The 27,203-nt window shown below is 41.7% G+C and overlaps 1 protein-coding gene across 2 annotated transcripts in view; it reads left to right on the top strand.

Annotated features, from left to right (window-relative positions):
* Jmy (junction mediating and regulatory protein, p53 cofactor) overlaps positions 1-27,203 on the top strand; it is a 64,913-nt gene that overhangs the window by 23,537 nt on the left and 14,173 nt on the right. For both annotated transcript variants that reach the window (XM_039103451.2, XM_039103452.2), the window contains exons 3-7: positions 1,743-1,893; positions 5,466-5,635; positions 16,619-16,784; positions 17,174-17,361; positions 18,002-18,088. In XM_039103451.2, coding sequence (XP_038959379.1) covers positions 1,743-1,893; positions 5,466-5,635; positions 16,619-16,784; positions 17,174-17,361; positions 18,002-18,088 — 762 coding nt within the window. The remainder of the gene's footprint in view (positions 1-1,742; positions 1,894-5,465; positions 5,636-16,618; positions 16,785-17,173; positions 17,362-18,001; positions 18,089-27,203) is intronic.

The following is a 27,203-nucleotide window of genomic DNA, read 5'->3' as shown; positions in this document are numbered from 1 at the left end:
CGTAATCTATTATGTAATTGAAATTTATTTTATCTATGATTTTGATCTGTATCCACCTATTACTATAGCATATTTTTATGTTAAGAGAAACACCATAAACATTCATATCGCAAAGAATTGAATTTTATGATCGGGTAACACAGCTTTCTCATTACAAGTCTGGCATTCATTTCACCCTTTAGTTCAAACAGCTCTTGGTGTAAACAGCTCTAGCTGTCACTCCTTAAAGATAGTTTCTTGTGCATGCTTGCGTGTGTGTTCATTCCTGCTCCTTAGATGACCTTATTTACCCTTATGGTTTTATAAATGCTTTCTTTGTGTTACTGATGTTCAGATTTATATCTCTGGCCCTGACCTTTGCAAAATTAATTCTAACACATATAAAACTAAATCCTAGGCCTTTAAATTTTTAAAGTTCCATTCCCTCTCAGAGTAAGGGTGCTAAATATCAGCTGGTTAAATTTTATTTTAGTTTTAGATTATTATGTTAATTCTGTATCTTGCATTGCTTAGAGAATATGGCTTGTTTTTTTATTTTTGAAATTCATTATTAGATTTCAGTGATTTGATACCTGGTTTTTATAATTTTAAAATATGCCATGGTTAGGGGTTGGGGATTTAGCTCAGTGGTAGAGCGCTTGCCTAGGAAGCGCAAGGCCCTGGGTTCGGTCCCCAGCTCCGAAAAAAAGAACCAAAAAAAAAAAAATGCCATGGTTGAATAACATCTGCTTTTCATTGATTTCTAATTTTTGTTTATTGCTCATGAGTTTAAGTGTGCATGGGTGTTTTGCCTACATGTTTATCTGTATACCATGTGTGTGCTTGGCACCCACAGAAGCCAGAAGAGCATGTCAGATCCCCTGGAAGTGGAGTTACAGATAGTTGTGAATTACATGGTGTTGGGAATTGAATCTGGGTCTTCTAGAAAAGCAGCTAGTCCTCTTAACTGCTGAGCCGCCTCTCTAGCCCCACTCCCCCTTTTAGGGTTTTCTCTATGAAGCTGTAGCTCTCCTGAAACATACTCTGTAGACCAGGCTTGACTCTTCCTCCTGACTGCTGAGATTATGGCGTACATCAACACTCCAACTCTTAGATCTTAATCCTCAAGTGTCATTAACATTCTTCCCCATGCTTCATCCTTCCGAGGACGGGGGTACCAGACATGGCTACTGTACCCTGCTTAAATGTATCTTATTCCAATTAATCTTTTGTATATGGTAAAGCAAGAATATATATGGATATATGGTCCATTTCTGTCCATTTTGTTTTCACCTTTGTTGTTGTAACTTTTGTAATACATAACTATTTATCTAAAAGGATAGAGTGCTTGTTTAGAATGTGCCAGACCTTTGTTTCCTTTAAAAAAACAAAAACAAAAACAAAAAAACCCCCCAAAACCAGTAAATTAAAGGGAAATTAATAATTGTTAACCTAAAATATAATTATTCTAAATAAATTGTTCATTGTCTTAACACTCACAAATGACCAAATGCTTTGCTGTATGCGCATTTTGGGGGGTCGGGATAGGAGGATGGAAAAAGGTAGGAAAGGAAGAACGGAAGGATATTCCCATGTCAAAAGTCTTCAGCGCCTTTATTAAGTCAGTTTAAAACCACTTACCTTTCTTCTAGAGCAGGATGAAGTAGTATCTTTATTGTAACACTGAGCCTGACTAGCACTCGCACATTACACCTATAAAGTGTTGGAGGACAAGTAAAAGAGTTTCCCTTTTCTCTCTAAAGATTTCCATGGAGAATGATTATTTGGGTCCTCGAAGAATTGAGAGTCTACAGAAAGAAGACGCTGACTGGCAGCGGAAAGCTCACATGGCTGTTTTGTCTATTCAGGACCTCACTGTCAAATATTTTGAAATAACAGCAAAAGCTCAGAAAGGTAAGCTTTTTGGTAAAACTCCTTAGGCATTTTTGAAACTGAGTAGTTAAGTTTTATGTTTAGAATAGTTATGTAGTAGAGTTTGGAGAATGCATTTCCCCCATTGGACAGAGAGTAGCCACGGTTAGCAGTCAAGGTATCCCTTCAATCCAAGCGTATGTGTGCACTGTATCCATTCTTTAGGTCGATAGGAAAACCTGGAGAAAGCTGTTGTGGGGTAGCCACCAACAAAGATGCTTGGACATCTTGTAAGTGTTCATTAGCCGGCTGGTGACTGCCCTGGGTGTTTGCAATCTGAGCCTTTCTCAGGAGGAGCATTTTAAGCACAAAACTATTTTCTAGGTTCACATATTTCAGTTAATAATTTTGGTTAGCCAGAAGTAAAACTACTGGAGCCAAAAGGCAAGGTTATCACATGCAGAGATTTCCCAGAACTGTGGACTCTGATGGATTAAGCCTTTGTTCCCATTTGGCAGGTGGTGCTGTCAGGGTGCTGAGTTTTAGCCTGAATGTTTTCCATCATGAAGTCAGTTGTGCTAAGGTCTGAGGCCCTGTTAAAAATACAGACACAGACACAGTGAGGTCATTTATTTAATCTTGGTAAAGCCAACAAATGGAGAAACAGTTGAAACAATTACCCATGTATATGCACACAAGTGAATTTTTACAGAACTAAACCTCACAGACTTGAGTTTAAAATGAATCTTAGTTAAAATAGAATGTTCCTTCTGTAGTACACTCTGTTGATCTGACAGTTGCTTTACTATTTAAATACAATTTTATAAGATGGCTAGAAAATTTAAAATGGCAGAAATATTTTTGATATAAAACAGACAATGGGGATATTTTGTTTGAGACCTTAAAATTGAGGATTAAGGAGACACTGAGTTGAGAGCTTCAGCTCCCTTTGTTACTATGTTCGTTGTTGTCACAGTACATGTTAAGACAGGTTCTTCCTTGCTCTTGTGGTAGTTTAGAGTAAATTCGTCTTTCTGTGTCTCTCTTCATTTGCTGTCTGTTGTCTTTCCCTAACAAAGAATGTTGTTTTGTATTTATTGAAGAGCACAGAAAACATGATATGAGAAAGAAATAAATGATTTTATTCTACAAAAATTTTTAGAGTTTTACAAGAGGTGTTTTACTGATCCAAGTTGACCCAAGACAGTACTCAAAACTGCAAACATGTTATGGACTTCTAGCCACATGTTGGTTCCAGCATTTATGGTGGATCTCTGGGTTCTTTAATATTGCTTTCAGCCTGTCGCCTGCTTACAGCAAATGATCGCAACACACACACATTACTCTGGGTCAGGGGCATGGCTGCGTATATCATTTTAAGGTCAAAGCTATGCATGTAGCTCGTGGTACAACACGGCTATGGAAGACTAAAGGTATAGTAAGAGTGGCTTCATTGTTTTCTCGAAGGACAGATTAGGCTGAGCACAAAATTTAGATTGAACAAAGTCTAACATGAGCTTAAGGCATGTTATTAGCATGATCTCAGGGTCTGGCAAAAATTGAGGTTTTGAAAGCAAGAGTTATTTTCAGAAAAAGCTATTTCCTCAGAGCCACTAAGAACAGCAGTGACTGTGACAGCAAAGCTCAGAGACCATGGAGCAGGACTTCTAAGGAAGCAAATCCCTATCTGTCAGAACGAGATTGTGTGATTTTTGAAGACTAAGTCAAGAAATAGCAATATTTGTAAAGTAAGCGCCAGAGGTAGTTTTATAGCTGGCTGGTATTCGAGCCTCAGTGTAGGAGCGGTAAGCGTGAGGAATTGACTGACAGCTACTTTTTTGTATGTAAATTATTAATGAATATATTTTTTTAAAGAAAACTTCTGGGGCTGGAGAGATGGCACAGCAGTTAAGAGCACTGGCTGCTTCTGAAGAAGGCAGATCGATTCCCAGCACCCACCTAGTTGCTCACAAACGTCTGTTAACTCCAGTTCCAGGGACTCTGATGCTCTTTTCTGGCTTCCATGGGTACTAGGCATACATGCTGTGCACAGACACACATGCACACCTGCACATGTAAATAAAACTAATATAAAGGATTTCTGAAAAATTTAAGGCAAAGCTTAGTAAATTCTGTATTGTGAAAGATAAACATACTACAAAATTAATCACTTGAAAATATGTGAGATTATCCCATGTTGTGGTTTATCCCATATCGCATTTTGAGCGAGTCTAATCGCCAGCTTCTGTCATTTGTTGAAATGTGATTGACATAAGGGTCAATCTTTTAGGGTTTCAGGAGGCATCCTGCCGGTGCTTCTATCTGTGATAAGCTTTTTCAAAAGGAGAGTTTATTTCAGTTGTTTATATGCATGTGTCTATGTGGTTGGTTCTGTGGATGTGACTTCAGGTACTCATGGAGGCCCAAGGCATTGGCTGTCCTGGAGCTGGCATATTTGTCTATAAACTGTCCAATGTTGGTGCTGCTAGTTGACCTCTGGTCCTCTGGAAGAGTTTGGGAGTTCATAATCACTGAGCCATTTCTCCATTTCTGCTTTTAAAAATTGGAACATATTAGCTGTCTGTCAACGATGAACTTTTGATCCAGTCCTGGATCAAACTACAAACTAAGACGCTTTTCCTCTCTGGGAAAGAAGAGGGCCATGCTGCCTCTGACTGCTGCTGGTTCCATCTGCACTCATATGTGGGGTTTGTTCCTCCTGCGTCTGGTCATCACAGTTTCCTGAAAGTTATCTAGGAACAAGTCAAGCTGGCCTGGAGATCCCCTACCTCTGCCTCCTGAGTGCTGGGACTAAAGGCACACACCACTACTCAGGAGAACAGAGAGTGTGTGTTATTGGACCAGGCATTAAAGACATTAAGTGTAATTTTTTGTGGGGTCAGTGAATGTTTTCAATATTTAGGGATTAGATTTCAACTATTATATACATATATGCTCTATATCTCTCTCTGTGCTCACGTTCATCCCAAATGTTATTTTTGTTGATTAATTTATTTCTTTGTTGTTGCTTTTTAAGATAGGGTCCCCCTATGTAGCCTTGGCTGTCCTGTAACTAATTCACTATATAACTCATGCCCAGCCTTCAATTTTTTATTTTACAATTTATACATATTTTAAATTTATGAGTCTGAGTTTATGTGTACCATGTGTTTATAGAATTCTGAGGAAGCCAGAGGAGAGTGTCTAATTCTCTGGAACTGGTTTTAACAGGTGCTTGTGAACTACTGTGTGAATGTTGGGAACCAAACCCAGGTCCTTTGCAGGAGCGGTAGAGCACTTACCTCCTCAGCCACCTCCCCACCCCATGGTGAAGGTTGTTTGTTTTGTTTGAGACACGGTCTCACTATGTAGGTCTGGCTGTTGAGGAATTCACAATGGAGACCAAGTTAGACTTGAAGATTTACTTTCCTTCTGGGTGCTGGGATTAAAGGCATATACACCACTACATGATAACAGAGAATGCATGACATTATTATGTGATAGAGATATTAAGTGTAATTTATTGTGGGGGGTCAGTGAAATCTAAGGCTTTATAGTTCTTCAGTGTGTAGTAGTCTTGTGCCTTAACATTTCTACAAAATTACCATTAACAGCTGTGTATGATCGGATGCGAGCAGACCAGAAGAAATTTGGCAAAGCATCATGGGCAGCAGCTGCTGAACGAATGGAAAAGCTCCAGTATGCAGTTTCTAAAGAGACTTTGCAGATGATGAGAGCTAAGGAGATTTGTCTGGAACAGAAGAAACATGCACTAAAAGAAGAGGTAACAAGACTGATCCTTAAAGTTTCAGAGACCATAAACCTTTAAGATCTGCATAAGTTAGATTCTTGATTTTGATAAACATCTTATTTAATATTTTTACATAACTACACTGACTGATTTTACATTGACTACACTGTCAGTTAATTTTATGTGCTTTGTGTGTGTGTGTATCTATGTGCATATTTGTGTATGTGTTGTGTACATGTATGTACAGATGTAGATGTATATATTTGTATGTGTATGCACAAGGCCTTGGGTGTCATTCCTCAGTTGATGACCACTTTGGTTTTTTTCAGAAAGGATCTTTCACTGTCAGTTAAGCTGGGTTAGCCTACCCAGGCATCCAGTTTGCCTGTCTCTCTAGCGCCTATGACTCCATACTTAGGATGTTTTAGTTTCTTTCTGAAGCTGTGATAAAATATAGACCAACAGCTAAGGGGAGGAAAGGATTTATTTGGTTTATTTTCAGGTCACAGTTGATTATCACTGAGGAACTTCAAGGCAGGACTTTGAAGCAGGAAGCTGCTTGCTGTCTTATTTTCTCCACTGGCTTAGGCTCATGTTCAGCTCTTTTGTTTAACTACCCAGGACCACCTGCTTAGGGAATGGTTCTGCCCACAATGGGCTAAGCTTCCCAACATCTGTTAACAGTCATTACAGTCCTTGATGATTGCACGGACCAACCATATAAAGTCACTCAACTCAGAGTCTTTACAAGTTGTTCTAGGCTGTGTCAGGTTGACAGTTAGGACACGTGACTATCTTCTTGCCTTATGGTTCTCGAGGAGTAGGGTCTGTGACCATTACAGCAGGGAATATAGTTGCAGGCAAGTATAACACTGGAGCCATAGCTAATGGCTTACATTTCAATCTGAAAAGTAGCTCAAGGCAGAGAGAGCCAACTCGGAATGGTGATGATAGATAGTCTTGACACTTTACAACCCATTCCCAGTGACACAGGTCCTCCAATAAAGCCTCACTCCCCAGTCCTTTCCAAACAGTTGACCAACTGGGACCAGGATCAAATGTGAGGCTGTGGGGGTCATTTGTCCTCAGGAGCCCATTCTCATTTAAGTCACCCCCCTTTGCAGCCCATTTTTATACTGTTTCTATGAGATAGCGTTTGTGATCGTGCTCAGCCTGTGGTGATCTGGTCACATGAGACTTCCCAGTAGCTTTGTCTAACAGTGGATGGACGGCGTACACCAAGGAACAAAAAGTCCAGTGGAGCTTAATTGTTTCTTGTAAGAAAAGTTTTTCAGGTTTTTGTTTTTGTTTTTTGAGACATGATTTCTCTGTGCAACTCTGACTGTCTTGGAGCTTGCTCTGTAAACCTGCTGGCCTTGAACTCAAGATCCACCTGCCTCTGCCTCCTGAGTGCTGGGCTTAAAAGCATGGGTCAGCACTGCACAGCTGAAAAAAGTTTCTTTGGCAGAATTTTTAATAGTCTTGAGGCAGTAGAACAGTGTTGGAAGTGGCCCTGTCAAGACCACATGCTATTACCTTTTATGTCAGGAACAGGACAGGGTTGGGCTTAGTTCCCTTGACTGTGTTCTGTAAGATGCCCTTCATCACCACCTTGTTCTTCTCACACGGCCAAGGACAGCACTAATCTCACTGCTGCTGCTGATTGTTTGCTTCTAAATGTTAGGAGAGTTTCATTAGAATGAATCATTTCAAAGTTCCCTGCGTTATGATATTTAATAATTTATTTAATCAGCCTCAGCAGTCTCTGCTGCACGGACTGTTTCCCAGCCGTCCTTCCCAAGGTACCTGCAGCTTGAGTTTCTTTAGGCTCTTGGTTCTGTCAGTCTGTCCTGAGGACGCATTTCCCAGCCATGTGTTCCGGGTCCATCCTGTCTACAGTGACTCTTGCTTTCTTCTTCCTTCTCCTTGTCTCTATCTGCTACTCCCAGCCCAGAGCTGAAACTCTACCTATCTCTATTTGCCCCAGCAATTAGCTGTCAGCCTCTTTTATTCAAGCAGTCAGAGAATAAAACTGAGCAAAGTTTACACATCATCATTTGGTTTATGCGAGGAAGTGCTCTTCTGACTGCAGCCAGGCCTTGGAGGCCACTAGCATTTGAGTACATAGCAGCACCAGAGCAGCCCTACACTGGTCTGCAACAGATTGCCTTTACTGAAAAAGCATTCTCTCTCTCTCTCTCTCTCTCTCTCTCTCTCTCTCTCTCTCTCTCTCTCTCTCTCTCATTCACTCTCACACAGCATTCCACTGATAGTTTCTGTAAGTATTAGAAGCAGTAAATGTTAAGACAAGACATACATTTTCAAAAATAAGGACAGTGAATAATTTAGGTATTAGAAACTGGAGATTGAGGAGAGTGTAGGAGGTTAAACCATAGAAGGTGATTTAGATGCTTCTAGCAGACTTGAGTTGTTGAGGTAAACTATTCAGCATGAGTATTTAACAGGTACCAGTGTTTGTGGAGGGCTGGAGAGATGACTCAAGGTTATATATGGCTCCTACTCCTACAGAGGACCTTGTTTGATTTCCAGCATCCACATGGTGCCTGGCTAGCTGTAACTTCTGTGCCAGTGAATCTGTGGCCTCCTGCTGGCCTCTATGGGCACTGCACACGCAGACATGCACACAAATAACATTTAAGTTTTAAGTGTTTATTAAATTTTGGACATTTCTCCTTGCTTTTCCTTATTAATACTTTGGGATAATTGTTTATTTTGGTACATATTATTTTTTTCCTATATGTGAGATAGCATTTCCCGTTGTAACTTTGTCTGGCCTTGAGACTGCAGCCCTCCTGTCTTATACCTTAGAGTGCTGCACGTTATATCTCTGCAGGAAAATGGGGCTTTAGTAAAGGGCCCGTGACTGCGGTTTGTTTGTTTGTTTTGGTTTTGTTTTAAATGTTTGAGTGCCTATGATTGTAAGTGGTTGTAAGCTGGTTATTGTAGGTTCTGGAAACTAAACTTGGCTCCCCTAGAAGAGCAGCAAGGGTTCCTAACTCTGGAACCACCTGTCTAGCTCCACAAACAATTAATTCTTAAAGGTACTTCAGTCCCCCACACTTTGGTGTTATGTTTATTTCTGGTTTCGTTTTCCCTGCCTTTTGGAATTCTACAGAATTCAATTACCCCTCTCTGTCTTAGTAACTCCTCTTGCTGTGAAGAGACACCATGCCCAGGGCAACTCGTATAAAAAAGCATTTAATTTGGGGCTTGCTTACAGTTTCAGAGGCTCAGTCTGTTTCACGGCAGGGAACATGGTGGCAGGCATGGAGCGTAGGTGAGAGCTATACCCTGGTCCACAGACTGGGGACACATTTCCTTCATCTATTCCCAACAATTCCAGTCCTTCTGAGCCTTTCAAATGAGTGCTACTTCCTAGTGACCAAGAATTAAGACATATGAGTTTATGGGGGACATTCTTAAGCAGTCTACCATACCCTCTCAGTTCATTCAACAAAAATAAATGTTTTTCTTAGAAATTTCAGTAAGTGATGGAGATAAATAACTCAATTTACCTCCTGCCCTGTCTTCCCCACATGGGCTGCATTTACAATTTATTCTCTCTCCCTCCACCCCTCTCTCTGTCTGTGTGTCTGTGTGTCTAGGGGGTTGTCATGCCATGGTGTTCCTCAGGAGGCTAGTGGACAACTTTGTGGGGTCACTTTGCTCCTTCCATAATTAGAAGCCTTCTGGAAGGGAAATTTGGTGTTTTTGATTTGGTGTTCTTAGGTTGCCAGGCTTATGAGGCAAGTGTCCTTAGTCCTCTGAACCTTTTCATTGACCCCACACGTAGTAGCCTTTTTAAAAGCAATTTAAAAAAAAAAACAGGAATAACATATGATCATAGACTAAGTGAAATTTGACAAGTACATGTGAAAATGATCTGTGAGTTTGATCAGATTCATGGTGGGCCATTGGAGAAAGATACAACTGACCAAGTATATAATTGACCGAGAGTCTTGGGCAAGACATAGCCTCGAAAGATTTAGACTAGTGTATGGTAGGAGAGGTAAGAAATAGAGTTGTAAAAATGGGTTTCTGTATGTTCTGCCAATGAGTCAGATTTTATCCTTAAGGCATCATGTCTCCATTGTAAGACAGATTTGCTATGGGTGAGCAGTTACTATGGAAACCCTGGGTTCACAAACTTGACGTCAGTATAACATCTCCACGGTGAGCACTCACTCATTCACACTCCACCCCTGGTAATTTGGACCTTTTGCATGGCTATGGATAAGGACTGAATTAAAAGCCATGTGGAGTTAACGTTGCTGCAGTCCGAGCATTTGATAAACGTTAGATCCAAGTTTGTAACACATTCATTTCAAATAGGTTGGTAAGAATGTATGCTTTTATTGTTTTGAGTAGAGTGAGCTGGGCAAAGGTGACTGGATTTATATTATGTTAAAGAAACTGCCATACTTATAGAATTATTATTAGATTTATGTTGATTTTTTTAACTATATTTTATATGTAGCAATACATACAGTTTACATTAAATAACATTTGGAGTAAAATGATTTAAACAGTAAAAAGGGGTAAATTTCAGGCTACAACAAACACTTCCTCCCCCAGCATGACAAGCATGTGTCATGTCCAGATCTTGTGCTCCAATGGCCAGTGGAATTAGAAAGCAAACCTAACTTTCAGAGTCGTTGCCTCAGAGGAGCGACACATGTTGGCTTCTTCTGGATGCAAAAATGTTTTTGATTTTTTAAAAAAGGATTTATTTATTTATGTATATAAGACACATCAGAAGAGGGATCAGATCTCATTACAGATGGCTGTGAGCCACCATGTGGTTGCTGGGAATTGAACTCAGGACCTGGAAGCCCAGCCAGTGCTCTTAACCTCTGAGCCATCTCTCCAGCCTGGGAAAATGGTTTTGTTATTTTAATACTCAGACACTTAAAATCATATCTATCATGAAAAAAGCTATGAAGGATCCAAAACTAGAGAGAGAAAAAAACAAAAAGATGAAACTTGCTTTGTAGACCAGGCTGACATCAAACTCAGAGACCTGCTTGCCTTTGCCGCCTGAATGCTGGGATTAAAGATGTGTACAACCATGCCTAGCCATAGAAAAATTTTTCCTCATAGTTTGCTTATATTTTCTCATCAGTGTACATAGATAGACGAAGCTCACAGGTCATGTTCACGTATCCTTGTCAAATTTCACTATAGTTTACGACCATATCTTATTCATGTTTTTAAAAAAATGGCTTTTTAAAAAGGTACCATTGTGGTATCAATGAGAGGGTTTAGTGGGCTAAATACACTTTATTAAAGCCGTTTTGTTAGGGAGGATAATTCTGTTGTGGGACTTTTATATAGAATTCATAGCACATGAATCCAGCACTAAATAATAATGAGAAGTTAAATAGAATAAAGCCACCTGGTCACATAACATCGAATACGAAGGCTGACCGGATGCTTTGTAGACAACCTGTATTGTTTTGGCTTGGGTATAATGAGCTATTCCACAATGGCAGTTATTAATTTAAAAAAATTAATACATGGTCTCAGTGTATATTCCAGGCCACCCTTGTACTTGGGATTGCAAGTGGATACCAACACTCAGGTCTTACTGACCCAGAAATTAGGCTCTGCTTGTTTGAAAAGAAGGGCCCCTAGCTGCACTCTAGAAAGCAGTCTTCAAATTAGTAGATTAAATCCTGACTTTTCCTTCTTACATTTATATATGAGTCGTTAGCTAAAATTGGACCTGGTCTGGGACACTTTACACTTTGTATTCAATCTCTGAAGGATGTCGGCCCCTCCCACATTTCCCTGAGGCATTTCTACTGCAGTCTCCCTTTATGGAGCTGGTTCCTCTTGGTTTCTGGCTCTCTGGATTTTCTTTTAAGTTAGCCTGTTTGTTGCTTGTGAAGTAGACTTTACCTTCATCTCATTTCTTAGTGTTGACATGGTCCTGAGCTGTTGGAGCAGTACAGGGTGCCAAAGGCAAAGACACCCGCCCCTAGCAGTAGAAAGTGCAGTCTTTTATAAATAGACCTCCAGCGTAGAGAAGGGAGAGGCTGACTAGAGGTCTAGAGTTTGCGAGTCTGTCGCCATTTTCCTTAGGCCACACCCATGATTGTAGTCATCTGCTTTATGTGTTTGTCTGCATTATGTGTCTGAATTCTACAGAGCATTTAAAATATTGCCAGTTAGTCATTCTTGCCAAGTTTATGCTTGTTGTATTTATAATATAGGTATTGTGCTTTATGTGTATTTAACTGTGAGGTACTGTCAGTTGTAATAGCCGTAATTTAAGTTGTCTGCATTACTCATGAGAAAAAGAACACATGAAAAAAATATTAAACCCGTTCCAAGCAAATGCTTTGCCCCTGAAGTCTTCTGTTGGTTAACACAGCCCTACCCAATGCTTTTAGATTAAGAGAGGCTTGTTTTTGTTTGTTTGAGACAAGGTAGTCCTGGCTGGCCTGAAATTTACTTTGTACAACAGAGGATGGCTCCCTGAGTTCTGGAGATTTGTTTAAAAAAAAAAAAAAAAAGTCAGTATTGCATTTTGAAGTGGAAGGAAACGGGAAGAAAAAGGACCAAGTAATCCAGCTCTAAGTGTTTTGTGTTGTCTGAGGAAGAGACTGAAGTAGTAGAAAATTAATGCAATTATTTTGTTTGTAACTCAAACAAGTCACTATGTTATGTACTTAAGTTACTTTAAAAACAAAATTATTGGTAATAAAATTAAAAGGTTAAAATTATGAATTTATATAATTAGAAATGCTTTTCATGAGGATAATGATGAACTTGAAGTACATTTTTCAAATTACACTTAGATATTGATAATCTCTTGAGCAGTGCTCTATTCGACACTTGAATTTTACTCACATTTAAGACTGTGGTGGCTTGAATAAGACTGGTCCCCACAGGCTTGCATTTGGGTGTCAGAAGGATTAGGACTTAAGTACGAGCTGTCCTGAGTGAAATGCTTTCTTTTATGAGAATTTCCTTGGTCATAATGTCTCTTCATAGCAACAGCACATTGACTAAGACAAAGATTAATAAGTTTGTTTTGATTTAAGCTTAGGTTATTTTCGTTATAATTATTAATTGAAGTAGAAGATAGTAAGGTTAACATGCCATTAAGAGACTAGTTATAATATGCCATGAAGAGACTAGTTATAGAAAGCACAGTGACAGTTCAGCTATCAGGGCTTCTGTCTTCTGGTTAGCCCACCCTCTGTAAAAAGCCTGCCTATCAGCACTCACTCTTTTCACAACAGAACATTTAAGCTAGTGGTCTTCTTGATATCTGAGTGTATATATTCTGTGCGTGTGCCCGTGTGCACCTGTTGAAGCCAACTCATTTCTTTCAGCTTTTTCCTAAAAGCGTGTAGGCAAGTTAAAATTGAGTTTATAGTTCCCTATTTCAGTTTTACTTTAGTACATGGAGCACTGAACGTTGTTGTAGAGTATTTAAGATTTGGTGGTACATCAGGACATCTCACAGTGAAGGAATCAGGTTTCAGTGTAATAAAACTACTCCTTGCTAGTAGCTGCCATGCTGACAGAACAGCTCTGGGGCTCAGGTCTGCAAGCTCACTCTTACTTCCCGAGAAAATGGCGGTCTTGTTTCTAGGTGTCATGAGCCCATGACTTGGTATGTATGAAACATTTAACACAATGTCTGGCATAGAAGGAGATTACACAATAGTAACTTGATATTACTCTAAATCTGATAAGTATTTTGTGTAAGTATTATGGATGGGGACAACAAAGAGGAGAAAGATATAATTCCTATGCCTTAGCTGTTTACCCATTTTAACATTTTAATGATCACCAAAGGAAGCTAAGGGGGTTGCTGTCTAAAGATAATGTGGCATTTTGTATGGGCCTTGTCAGAGAGCTCTAACCCCAAGGAGCTTAGATGTGGGCACAGCCTAAGAAATGGATGGGAAATTGAGGTTTTTCCTCAGGCAAGGAGACTGGGTTTGTAATATTTTTTCCTCTTTCATTCCTGGGGATGAAACCTAGTGGCTAATGTATGCTAAACAAGTATTCCACCAGTGAGCCTTGTAAAGACCGCTGTGCTTCTAGGAACTATGCATAGACCCGAAGAGAGAGAAGGGCACCTCTTATACATGAGAGAAGAACAGAAATGAAGCACCAAGTCATAAAGGAGTGGAAAAGCTTCACTATAACTTACACAGAGCAGACTTTCAAGGCCTACATCATAGCTCATTCACATTTAGGGGAACAGTGTAATATCACCTAACATACATGTCAGTGGTTTCTCTGCTCAGTTCAAGAGCAGATGCTAGGTTACAGCCCCCTTTCCACACAACAGACATACAAACGTGGAGCCAAGCGTAGGTGGCTACTACAGAGTGGGAAAAGACAATTACTTTTTAAAAACAAATCTGTTTCATAGAAATATTCCAAAATGCACAACTTGTCTAGTTTCCACTATATAAGTTTTTGATTTATATTACTTTAATTTTTTGCCATCTAATATATCTTTGCAGGAGCTACTAACAAAGGGAATTTAGGTTTTTTCATTTATTTATTTTTATTCATATCAGTATTTAGACTGCATGTTTGTCTGTATCATGGGCATGGTAGGTGTCTGCAGTTCAGAAGAAAGTTTTAGACCCTACTAATGAAGCAGCAGGCAGGTACAAGGCGCTGGGAACGGAACCTGCGGTCTCTGGCAGAACAGCTAGCACTCTTAGCCTCTGAGACATCTCTCTAGTCCCAGTGAAAAATGTAAACTTATACATTTATTATTTTAGATTACTTGTCCAGAAGAGGGCGTCAGAGACCCTGGAGTATGAGCTGTGAGCCGTCTGATAAGGGTGCTGAGAGCCTAGGCTAGCACATGCTCTTAACCACTGTGCCGTCTTTCTAGCTCCCTCCCGAAAGGGAAGTTTTCAGTATTCCTGAAAGCACTGAGGCTGTTCCCACCATTGAGGAATTCCAGCCAGGTCCATCAGGATTTTAGCAAGGTGAACTCAGAGCAGATAAATTCCAGAGAGGTGTTTTTGATTAATATCTATACATTTATTAAAAGATTTAACCAGACTTAGTTGATGGAATTTTTTTTTTTCTGGAGGCAGGGTCTGAGCACTGGTTGTCCTGAAACTAATGATATAGAGCAAGCTGGCCTGACTCATAGGCATCTGCCTGCCTCTGCTTCCCGTCTGTGTGCCCCACATCCGGATGGACCACTCCATAGTTAGATCTAAACTTCTGTCATTTCTTTTTCTGTCTTACTAAATGGATTTGAAGTTTGGCATTAAGAAAAACATTCTAATTAGTAATCTGTATGGATATCTAGATAATCAGGCAGAGTCTGAACTTTTGTTCAGAACGTCTGTTGGTGGTCTTATGTATCTATTACCTTCAAGGGTTCATGCAGCATTTAGATTTTGAATCCCCACCTTTCTGCCATAGAATCTCCTAGAACAGTGGTAATATACCTCCCTGATGTACTGGGTCCAAGTGATGCCAGCCTCACGTGCGGGAGGCATTAAACATTTCTTTGTGTTCTTCCCCTCTGGCCTTTACTACTAAATGCCCCTTTAGTAGTAAAGTCACTTGAAGCCACCAGGATCTCCAGGGCACCTTGATGTCTACATGAGGGTTCTGTGGGGCATTTAAAGACAACCTTATAGTTGCCATAACTGTGGTGTCCTATATTCTGGAAGAAATATTCTTGGAAGAGTATGTATAGTTGGACATGAGGAGCTGGTGTTGTCCACTTCAGTTCTTGAAAAGCTATCCTTTTGGCTTCTCGCGTCTTCTGGAATTGTAGTGTTGGGAGCAGCTTCTGAGTCCTCCCTTCTCCTTACTTGATTATTTCAAATGGGATGAAGGGAAAATCCCTTTCTCTTGAAGACCAGCCACACAGGCTTCATACAAGACACCTGCCACTTGAAAACATTTATGGGTTACTGCTTAGGCCCAACCGAGGGTCTCAAATTCATTTCTGCTACAGACAACAGGCTTGTTACTAAAAATAATATTGACCACCATTCATAGATTGCAAGGACCTTTCACATCTAAACCAATTCTCTCAGATCCATCTACTTAGCGTGTACTCACCTCACTCCAGCCACCAGATCCAGGAAGCTGTGCTGTGACCAAGGGGTGAGGGGAGTGCCAGCTGTGTGGATTAATCACTCTTGCAACCACCTACGCTAGGCTCCACGTTTGTATGTCTGTTGTGTGGAAAGGGGGCTGTAACCTAGCATCTGCTCTTGAACTGAGCAGAGAAACCACTGACATGTATGTTAGGTGATATTACACTGTTCCCCTAAATGTGAATGAGCTATGATGTAGGCCTTGAAAGTCTGCTCTGTGTAAGTTATAGTGAAGCTTTTCCACTCCTTTATGACTTGGTGCTTCATTTCTGTTCTTCTCTCATGTGTAAGAGGTGCCCTTCTCTCTCTATGCATAGTTCCTAGAAGCACAGCGGTCTCACCCCTGCTCCACCTTACGTAGTGGAAAGTAAACCTAGACAGTGAAGTTGTACAAGTAGGCCAGCCCTTTCATAGCTGAGCTGTTCCCAGCTCCCTAACATGTTTATTCTGAGATGACTGTCTCAGTGAGTTGTCAGACTGACCTTGAGCAGACTCTTCAGCAAGCTGGCCTTGAGTTGATCTAACAGCTTCACCTCCTGAACAGCTAGAGCTTCAAGCCTGTGCCACTAGGCCTGTGTTTTCCAGGTGAGCCACAGGCTCCAACCTTAAGTGGCCTTCTCTGCATTATCAGTTCCACACCTAGCTTAAAAGTCTGAGTTTCATTTTTGCATCTTTCATTCATTTGCTTATTCATTTGTTTTGTTTTGTTTTGTTTTTTTGTGGCCCTGCCTGCCCTGGAACTCACTCTGTAGATCAGGCTGACCTCAAACTCAGAGAGATTCCCTGCCTCTGCCTCTGCCTCCCCGGCACTGGGATTAGGCACAGTGCTACCACTGCCTGGCACTAACTTCTTCCCGAGCAGCTAACAGTGCTGTTTTCACTGCAGATGCAGAGTCTGCAGGGCGGCACAGAGGCCATCGCTCAGTTGGACCAGCTGGAGGCGGACTACTATGCCCTGCAGCTTCAGCTGTATGAGGTCCAGTTCGAGGTCTTGAAGTGCGAGGAGTTGCTACTGACTGCACAGCTGGAAAGCATCAGACGACTCGTATCAGGTGTGATGAGCGTGTGGTGAGCGTGTGGCGAGCGTGTGACCACAGACGCCCACAGAGACAGGATGTGCAGACGGTGACCACGGATCCCAGCTGGGCTCCTCCTGAGTAAAACATGTTTGGGAGCAGCCCCCCAACTCACAAGGTTTTGTAAACTCAGCATTCGAGGCTACACATGGCTGTTGAGTGTTTGTAGCAAACCTGCTTTGTTAAAGGAGGCCTCATCTAGAATCAGAGTTCGAAGTTTTACCTGTGTGGTGTGTCGGAGAGTAAGGACTGTATTTACCAGACACCGCTAAACATTGTGCATAATATAGTCTGAGGCTTATTTCCTTACCTTTTAATCGTGACTTAATGAAGAATCTCTTTCTTAACCCCCACTTTTCTAACAGAAAAGCGAGATGAAGTGGTGTACTATGACACTTACGAGAGCATGGAGGCCATGCTGGAGAAGGAAGAGGTGGCTGCCTCTGTGCATGCGCAGAGGGAAGAGCTGCAGAAGCTGCAGCAGAAGGCTCGCCAGCTGGAGGCACGGAGGGGCCGAGTCTCAGCCAAGAAAGCCTACCTCAGGAATAAAAAGGTACTGGCCCGTGTCTAGTAATTCACGTCGTAACGTGAGCTGTCATCATTTAAACTAAACATCCACTGCCTATTCTCAGCTCCCTTCCTTGTTTCTCTTGGCGGTGCCCTCCTTCATACTTCTCAGTGGGTGCACACTAGTGTTCTCAGGGTGACTGGATGGACATGGCTTCCCTGCAGGAGAGGTTCTGACGGGAAGACACCAGTACCACACATGGCCTTACCTAGTGCGGCTGGGGTGTTAAGGGAGTGAACTGATGCACAGTTGCTCAGGGTGAGACAGACTCAAGTGGTCAGTTCTGACTCTCCAGAGGTGATCTGTAAAGGAGAGAGAGAGGAGCTAGTCCTCATTAGCTCACACACACACACACACACACACACACACAGAGAGAGAGAGAGAGAGAGAGAGAGAGAGAGAGAGAGAGAGAGAGGGCAGTGGGGGAGAGGGAGAAAGAGAGGGAGAGGAGGTGGGAGAGATGGGGGAGGGATAAGAACTTACTTGCATCCATCCTTGTATCTTTCACAGAGATGTCTCTGTATAATTTGTTAAAAATGTGCTTAACCAAGGAATCTCTCCCTCCAGAATCTCTATGGTCCTTCTACGTTTCACTTTCATTACAACACATTTTATATTTCTCTAGGAAATTTGTATTGCAAAACACCATGAGAAGTTCCAGCAGCGTTTTCAGAGTGAAGATGAATACAGAGCCCATCATACAATACAGCTAGTAAGTGGGGACTCTTGGGGCCTGGAGACAAAACCTTACTTGTGTGTACTTACTGTGTGCCACCTATAACCTCAGGGTTGTCCACCTGTCTACTCTGTTCCGAGAGATAATGATTCTGAGACTTACATAGGACCAAATGCCTAGGCCAGTTGCCTTGGCTCTGTTCTCTGACTAGCTTCTAACTTAATTATCCTGCGTATTCTTAACTCTGTATGCCGCATGACTTATCAGCTTTAGGCGACTGTCTCCTCAGAGTTCCTCTTTTGCTCCTGACTCAATTCCTCTTTCTATCCTCTCTCTGCACCAGAACTTCCACTTTCCTATTTCCTACCTAAGCTTAATAGACCAAAGACATTGACAGGTGATGCTTCTGTACAGTATAAGAGATTCTACACTTGTGTCTGAAAAGGGATAAAGAGTATGAGAATTCTGTCACTAGCAATTGTGAATGTTATGTTTGAATGAATGAATGAGAGAATGAGAGATCAGTTTTAGGCAAAAATAAATTTCACATAAGAGAGTCCCCTCCTGGGGTTGAGGATTTAGCTCAGTGGTAGAGTGCTAGGCAAACGCAAAGCCCTGGGTTCGGTCCCCAGCTCCGAAAAAAAAGAAAAGAAAAAAAAAAAAAAAAAAGAGAGAGAGAGAGAGAGAGAGTCCCCTCCCAGCTGCACCTCCAGCTTTCTGTTCCTACCACTGTTGCACGTGTGCTGGTCACTAGTTGGCATGCTGTTGCTGTCCAAAGTCTGTTGTTATGTTCAAGTTCTTTGCTGGTATTGTGAGATCAGGGGCAAAATGGTGTGAATCTGTCTAGAATCAACCAGGTTAGTTTTACTGCCCTGCACGTGTTTGCAGTATACACATGGAACACACTCATGACTTTACTAATAATGCAGATGTAAAGTTTCAGTTGCTGGACACTTATCCTAGTGATTATATTGTTTTAGGAAACTGCCAAGCTGTTCTTCAGACAGAGTAAATGTGCTAGCGTGCACTTCCTCAGCAACCAATGAGAGCTCTGCATTGTTAGACCCTGTTCAGCTTTTCCTTGTTCACAATGATAGCTGTTCTGAAGGTAGTATTTCAGTGGTTTTAGGTCACATTCCCAAATGACATGGTGTTGAGTGTGGTTTTTGTGTGATCATCAGATTCCTTGCTGGGGATTTTTGTTATCTTTTGATAGGATGTCACGTAGAGCACGACCTTAGAATTGCTATGTAGATGAACCTCCCCCTCCCACTCCCGATGGACAACCACTCTGGGTTTTGTTGTTCACTCTTGAAATGAGTTTTTCTTTTCTCATTGTTGATGTTTTGTTTTGTGTTTTTTAAAGGTATATTTACTTATTTTGTATATGAGTACACTGTGACTGTCTTCACACACATCTGAAGAGGGCATCAGATCCCAGTACGGATGGCTATGAGCCACCATGTGGTTGCTGGGAATTGAACTCAGAACCTCTGGAAGAAGAGTCAGAGCTCTTAACCACTGAGCCACCTCTCCAACCCCACATTGTTGAGGAATTTTAAGAGAGTCCTTTATCAGATGTCTTTTGTGGAATTTTCCCTAGCATATGGTTATCCCACAGTTCCTAACTGTCCTCTTCAGAGATTTTACTTTGAGCAAACCTGAGTTCCTGGTTGCTATTTCCTGCTTTAAATACTGTAGGGCTCTTGTGCTTTACATTTTACACTATGGTCTACGCCCCATTTGAAGTCAGGCTGTATGGAAGTCTAAGGCGTCCACGCCCACTTTTGGTGTGTTATGTCTGCTTGTGTTCCACTGCGTTGCTTTTACCCGTTAGTCAAAGGTGAGTGATCTTGTCTCCATGGGTCTGTTTGGAGCCTGTTTTATTAACCCTAGTCTTTCCCTTTCAGTCTTCCTAAGGTTTAGAATACCACAAGATAATTTACAAGATTTGGATTGACATTGTTTTTAACTTGATAAAATTGAGAATAATATATTTTTATTGAATACAAATAAGGAGTAATTTTTTTATCAGAATTTTATATTTTCTTCATTTTGCTCTTGTAATACTGTGGTGGTAGGTTTTGTCTCTGTGGGGATTAGTAGTATTTGGTACTTGATTCCCAATTGGGTTGGGTGCACTAGGACTTGTTTCTGTGTCGTCTGTGCTGTGACGGGTTATTGCACTGGTACTCTTATGCTGATTGTCCTCTCTGCTTCCACATGGGTTTGTACAGAATTTCATTCCTTGACAATGTGTGTAGCTTTGTTTCATTTTCTTGTCTTACTACATTAGCTAGGACCTCTGTTTGGATCTAAGAAAGAATGGAGGAGGGGAACACCTTGGCCTTTTCCAGGTAGCAGAAAGCTGTCTTCTTACTGTTAGGTGTGGTGCCATGATTGTCACATTGAGGAATTGCTGCCGCCCTGCATTCCCGCTGCTGTTTACCTTGTGTGAGCTACATTAGGAATTTCCTTCCTCCCCACTATTGTACTGTAGCGGCTTCTTTACATAGTGAGTTCTGATTGTGGTGGGTTTGATATATCTATATTTAGTCAACACAAGGAGCTTATAAATATCGAATACCAAAAACACCAGGAAGGCTGTTTCTCTGAGCTTGCCACCACACTTGGGGTCAGTAAACCTTAGTTCATCTCTAGTTCTGTAAGCTAATTTGGTACAGTTTAGCTAAAGCTGCCCCTTATTATCAAAATTAAACAGGAAATTAGTCACTTATCCTTAATCATATGGCTATCTTGGCCAGACATAACAAACTAGTTAATATCCTTTTGCTTTCCATTTCTGTGTCTGTGGGTAAAAGTGCTGTGTGTACTTGGACAAGGGATCAGGTGGGGATTGAGGGTGCCCTGACTCTCATTGCTACCTGTTGTTATTACCTTAGTTACTAACATTCTCTTCTTAAATTTGTCCCTTTTTAAATGACTCTTCCCCAGAGAATTTACTAAGGGCAGAGAGAAATGAAAATGTACAGGGGTCTCAGAGATAAGTGTTGTCTTAAAACTTGGTGAAGCATTAGCATTAGATAGAGCACTTGCTGTGACAGAGTAGAATAGAAACGATGAAAGTCATGAAAGTCACCAAGTCACCGTCAGGCATGTACGTCAGGGAGTGGGAGTTGGCTTCAGGCACGTCCATTTTGAATTACCTCTAACAGTTTCACACTCAAAACATGCAGTCCCCCAGTCTCACAGTGCTCTAAGCTTTGTGTTGGACCTTATTCGCAGTTGCCCTTGCCTGCACTCAGCGCGCTGCATGCTCATGCATAGCTCATGCGCCTCAGGCTGTGCATGCTCAGACCCTGCGGTTATCTCTCTAGTGCCTCTCAAAGCCTCTTTGAAACTAAGCTTATCTTTGTTGAAATTTCTTGGGTGGTATGTCATTTAAAATATAACTCCTAATAGATTGACCATATTGTTTTAACAGTTTTTCATAGTTCATGTTGTAACTTCAGTGCAGCTCTGAGGGAGTTTAACATCCTATAAATGCTGAGAACAGCCCAAAGAAAGTGTGGCTTACTTGCTGACTAGTACTGCCCCTGTATGGTCAGAAACAAGTTGTATTTTCCCATTTAAAACATCCTTCACAGATATGGTGCTGCACAGCTATAATCGCAGCACTTACCAAAGGCAGGAAGATCGCTGGAAAATTGAGATCAGCATGGGCTACATAGAAAGATTCTGTCTTAAATGCAAAACAACAAAACATAATTAAGGTGAGCATGTGGCATATGCCTGTAGTTTGGCAGCCCTCTGGAAGCCGAGACAGAAGGATTCCAAGTTTGAGGTCAGATTTGGCTTCAGCCGTGGCAGTCTAGCAAAACTCTCAAAAATATCAAAGATCACACCAGGCGGGGATACAAGTCAGTGCCATGATTAACTCTTAGCAGAGCAGCCTTTTCTTATGGTAAGGGTTATTAACAGAGACAGAGACTTTGGACCACGCTGTCCTCAGTGGGCTGTCTTCATCACACCCCTGCCCTCAAGGCTCAGGATCTGTCCCTGTGGAAGAGAACTGGAGGGAAAGATCTTAAGAACCAGAGGTGGTTCATTTCTCCAAGGAAACCTTCTTCCACATACAATAGGACTGATCATAGAAACTGTGGCAGCATGTATAAAGTGTGCATAGGTTCAAGCCAGATGGGGTCACAGCATTGACCAGGAAGCTGCCTGCAATTCCCACTGGCAGAGGAAAATTCAGTTTTCTTCAATGGAGTACTACTGGGTGTATCAACCACACTACTGTGTTCCGACTGTGCCTGTCTAATCCCTGTCCTCAGATTCCCATAAAACACTGTATTATTGGGCTGGCAAGGGCTCTGGATAAAAGTGCTTGCCATATATGTCTGTGATCCTAGTTGGTGCCTAAGATCCTACAGTGGAAGAAAAGAACTGATTGTAAAAGTTGTCCTCTTGGGTTGAGGATTTACCTCAGTGATAGAGCGCTTGCCTAGCAAGCGCAAGGCCCTGGGTTCGGTCCCCAGCTCCGAAAAAAAGAAAAAAGAAAAAAAAAAAGTTGTCCTCTTGGGGCTAGAGAGATGTGGCCACCTTTCCAGAGGGTCCAAGTTCAATTCCTAGCACCTATATATGGCAACTCACAGGTGTCTTGAAACTTCTGTTCCAGGGGATCCAACACCCTTATATAGACATATAGTAGTCGGAATACCAATGTACATAAAATAAAGATAGATGAATTTAGAAAAAGTTGTCCCTCCCTTTGAGAGTCTCTCATCTCCCCCATCTCTGGTAGGTTCTGGAGGGTCCCCTTCCTTCTACCTCCCGAGGTTGCCTGTTTTCATTCTCTCTGCTGGCTCTCATGGCTTCAGTCCTTTTCTCCCACCCAGTACCTGATCCTGTTCCGCTCTTCCCCTCCCTGTCCCCTTTCCCACCCAGGACCCTCCCTCCCTCCACCCTCCTGTGATTGCTTTCTTCTCCCTCCCAAGTGGGATTGTGGTATCCTCACTTGGGCCCTTCAGCTTGTTAACCTTGTATCCTGGGTGTTCTGTTGTTTTGTTTTGTTTTTCCTTTGCTAATATCCATTTATTAGTGAGTACATACCATGCATGTCCTTTTGGGTCTGAGTTAACCTCACTCAGGATGATATTTTCTAGTTCCATCCATTTGCCTGCAAAACTCAGGATGTCCTCATTTTTAGTAGCTGAGTAGTATTCTATTGTGTACATGAACCACATTTTCTGTATCCATTCTTCTGTCGTGGGACATCTGGGCTGTTTCCAGCTTCTGGCTATCACAAATAAGCTGCTATGAACACAGAGGAACATATGCGCCTGCGGCAAGGTGGGGCATCTTTTGGGTATATACCCAAGAGTGGTATAGCTGGGTCTTCAGATCTATTTCCAATTTTCTGAGGAATCTCCAGATTGATCTCCAGAATTGTACCAATTTACAATCCCACCAGCAATGTAGGAGTGTTTCTCTTTCTCCACATCATTGCCAACTTGTGCTGTCACTTGCGGTTTTGACGTTAGCCATTGTGATTGGTGTAAGGTGGATTCTCAGGGTCGTTCTGATTTGCATTTCCCTGATCACTAAGGGTGAAATGCTTTAAATGCTTCTTTTCAGCCATTCAAGATTGCTCTGTTGTGAATTCTGTTTAGTCCTATACCTTGTTTGTTGATTGGGTTGTTTGGTTTCTTGGTGGTCAGCTTCCTGAGTTCTTTTTATATTTGGATTTAGCCCTCTATTGGATGTGGGGTTAGTAAAGATTTCTCCCAATCTGTAAGTTGCTGTTTTGTCCTATTGGCTGTTGTTTGCCTTACAGAAGCTTTCCAGTTTCAAGAGGTCCCATTTATTGATTGTTGATCTTAGAGCATGAGCCATTGGAATTCTGCTAAGGAAATTTCCCACTGTGCCAATGAGTTCAAGGTTCTTTCCCACTTTCTCTTCTATTATATTCAGTCTATCTGGTTTGATGTTGAGGTCCTTGTTCCACTCAGAAATGCCCTACAGTGGGGAGAGGGAACTTGTAGAGCCCACCTCCAGTAGAAGACAGGGCATCAAGTGGAGGGATGGGGTTGCCGTTTCACAGTCAGAAACTCTGACCCAGAATTGTTCCTGTCTGAAAGAACTACAGGGATGGAACTGGAGAAGAGCCTGGAGGAAAGGAGGTTCAGTAACAGTCCCAAATTGGGATCCAGCTCACGGGGAGGCTCCAAGACCTGACACTATTACTGATGCTATGGTGCTCACAAAAGGGGCCTATCTTGACTGCCCTACTAAAGACCCAACAAGCAGCTGAAAGAGTCAGATGCAGATAATTTACATCCAGCCAATGGACAGAACCTCGATCATAGGCCACATTAGAAAACTGGTACTCTTCTCTCCCACCATATCGATACTCTACCTCCATCTAGAAATCCCCACTCTAGTAGCCAAGCATAGTGCATGCTGAGTTCAAGGCCAACCTGAACTGTATTGTGAGACCAAGATTGAGGTTCATAGAACCCTGACCTAGCATGAGCTAAAAGAAAAAGGATGCCAGCTCCACCCTTCCTTTGATGTGTGGTGTAAGTAACTGACTCATAATTAGTGACCCAGAGGGACATGGACTTGCTCTTAAACAGCCTTTCTTACTGGCTTGTTGTTTGGAAGATATTTTAACAAATTACATCACTTCTTTAGTGCGTGACCTTGAATGAATTTCTTATGTAAGCATGGTTTACCCCTTTGCATTTGTGCCTATGTTTGATCACACGTCACATGTTGAAATATGTCCTGAGCAGGTTCATGATGCCTGGTGGTGTTGGCACATGACTTTTAGCCCCAGCACTGGAGAGGCAGAGACAGGCATTTTAGTTTATTATGAGCAGTTTTAATTTAGCATCGTGACAAGCAGTGTTTGCCTCAACCTGCTGAAAACCCTTATTGTGTATAATGTAAAGTGATGTGTGATCATTATAGAACAATAAAACAATCCAGAGAGAAGCTACAAGTTAAAAAAATGAATTCCAAAATTGTTGCTACTTTTAGCAAGAGTTCTTAATCATGACTCTGTAGGATAGTTGGGAAAGCATTGAGCATTGGGACCACAATAGATAAATGCTGGGAAGAGGAAAACTTCCTCATATTGCCCTTTCCTGGCGAGTGTGGTACAGATTTTGATGTAAAAACATCACATTCCTCCTCCTGGTTGGGACTCAGCTGTAGAGCTGAGCAAGTGCGTGTCTTCTGGGCTCCTCCTCTGCTCACTTCTTAATTTCTACGTGTTTGTTCCTTTGGATTGGTTGGGCTTAATTTAGGAACTGTTTCAGGACAACGTTCTGATATTTTCTTAAATTCTTGTTTGGAGAATGTCTTCTGGTTTCCCTTGTACAAAAAGAACAGGATAGCCAGCCGGTAGTATTACATGCATTATATCAGGGATATCTCCAAGTTTGAGGCCAGCCAGATGTTAGAGTGAGCTGTAGGACAGCCAGGCTGCACAGAGAAACCCTGTCTCGAGACCACCACCACCACCACCACAGATTGGGTAACCCGAGAGTAGTCACTGCCTCTCCCAACAGCATTTGGAGACACAGCCCCAGTCTTCTACAGCATTGATGTGGTAGTGAGTAAGTGTAAGACCCTCCACTCCTCACTGGATGGGGCTTTCTGTTTGTATTAACAGAAATCCAGTACATTAGGTGGTGAATGTTCTCCTGCCTTTTTTGTTGTCAATCTATTAGATGACCTATTTAAGAAACACCATGCTTCCATATGGAAATTGTCAGTTCATGTTGTCTTCTAAACTCGTTCTTTCCTATTTTGTGATGGTTGACACCGCTTTGTGCTGCTAGAGATAGAACCTAGCAGCATGCATGTGCCAGGGAGATGTTGGGTTCCTGGGCTGCATCTCAGTGCGTGTGATGGCCTCAGGCTCTGTTTCAGACAAGCAGTCACAGTCATCACTACCCTGTGCCATTTCTTACTGTCTTGGCATGGGACAAAGACAACCTGTGCCTGCTCTGTATTGGGCTCACTGAGTTCTCTCTACCCTAATGTGTCCATTCTTGAGGTTCAAATGATTTCCTGTGTGTATGTGGAAATCTTTTATATCATTGGCTGTTCTGGCTATATTTGGAAATCAATTGCTGGTGTTGCTGAGACAAGGCTTCACTCTTGTCCAGACTGACTCAGAATGCACATCATCCTCCCTCCTTGTCCCCCAAGTGCAGCTTGCTGTCCCCCTATAAAGTGTGAGCCACTTTGATTAGCTGCCGTTCTCAGTTCTCAGTTTTGAGCACTCCCGTGCGCAGTGAGGGTTACTGACCACAAGACAAGTCACTGCTTCTCTCTCTCTCTCTCTCTCTCTCTCTCTCTCTCTCTCTCTCTCTCTCTCATCTGCATCCACTCTGGTGTTTACTTTGTGATAAGCCATGGAGTATTTAGAGGAACATCCTCACTGAAGCTGTTCTCTTACTGGTGAGACTTGAAGGGTTTATCTGACATAAAAGGTTTATTCTGTAGAGATAGCTCAGATGTCCAAAGATGACTTGCTGTTCCTCATTCTAGTCAAAATTTCATTGTATTTGGCTATTATACACATCAAAATGTGACTGGAGGTTAATATCAACTTGGTACACTTGAAATTAGCATTTTCTTCTCAAACTTTCTGTTTTCAGTTTTAAAATAGGAAGGACAAACCAAGACTTACCTATTTAGTTTAACTGCCACCCTCTAAAGTGACCAAAATGACCTTGAGAATGATCTTGTTATTGTCTAGGTTTGCTAATAATAGTGTTTGTTTTGTGCCTCTGTTACTCTGGATATTTTAGCTTTTTCCTAAGGTGTTTTTGTTATCCTTTGATGTAAATAATTATTATTATTATATTATCCAGATATCCTATCATCTTTTATTTTTTAATATCCTCTCACCTAAAGGTTATACCCACCTCACATTTTTATTTTTTTATTTTTACCTGTTTAAAGGTAGACTGAGTTCACAACAATCTCTGTCTTGGCTTCTCAAGTATCATAATCACAAACGTGTATCTATCACGGGCCTTGGTTCAGTGTGCTTGCGTGTGCGTGCGTGCATGCTCGAGTGCTAGCGCTCAATTTCATTTGTCTTTCTTAGTCACTTTGCATTTTAGTTGTCTGTGCCAGGGTCTCATTGCACCTGTGACTACACTGG

Source organism: Rattus norvegicus, chromosome 2 (genome assembly GCF_036323735.1).
Source record: "Rattus norvegicus strain BN/NHsdMcwi chromosome 2, GRCr8, whole genome shotgun sequence".
In the NCBI taxonomy this organism is placed as follows: domain Eukaryota; kingdom Metazoa; phylum Chordata; class Mammalia; order Rodentia; family Muridae; genus Rattus; species Rattus norvegicus.
Note: the sequence above shows the minus strand (reverse complement) of the source record. Positions and strands in the feature narration are given on the sequence as shown.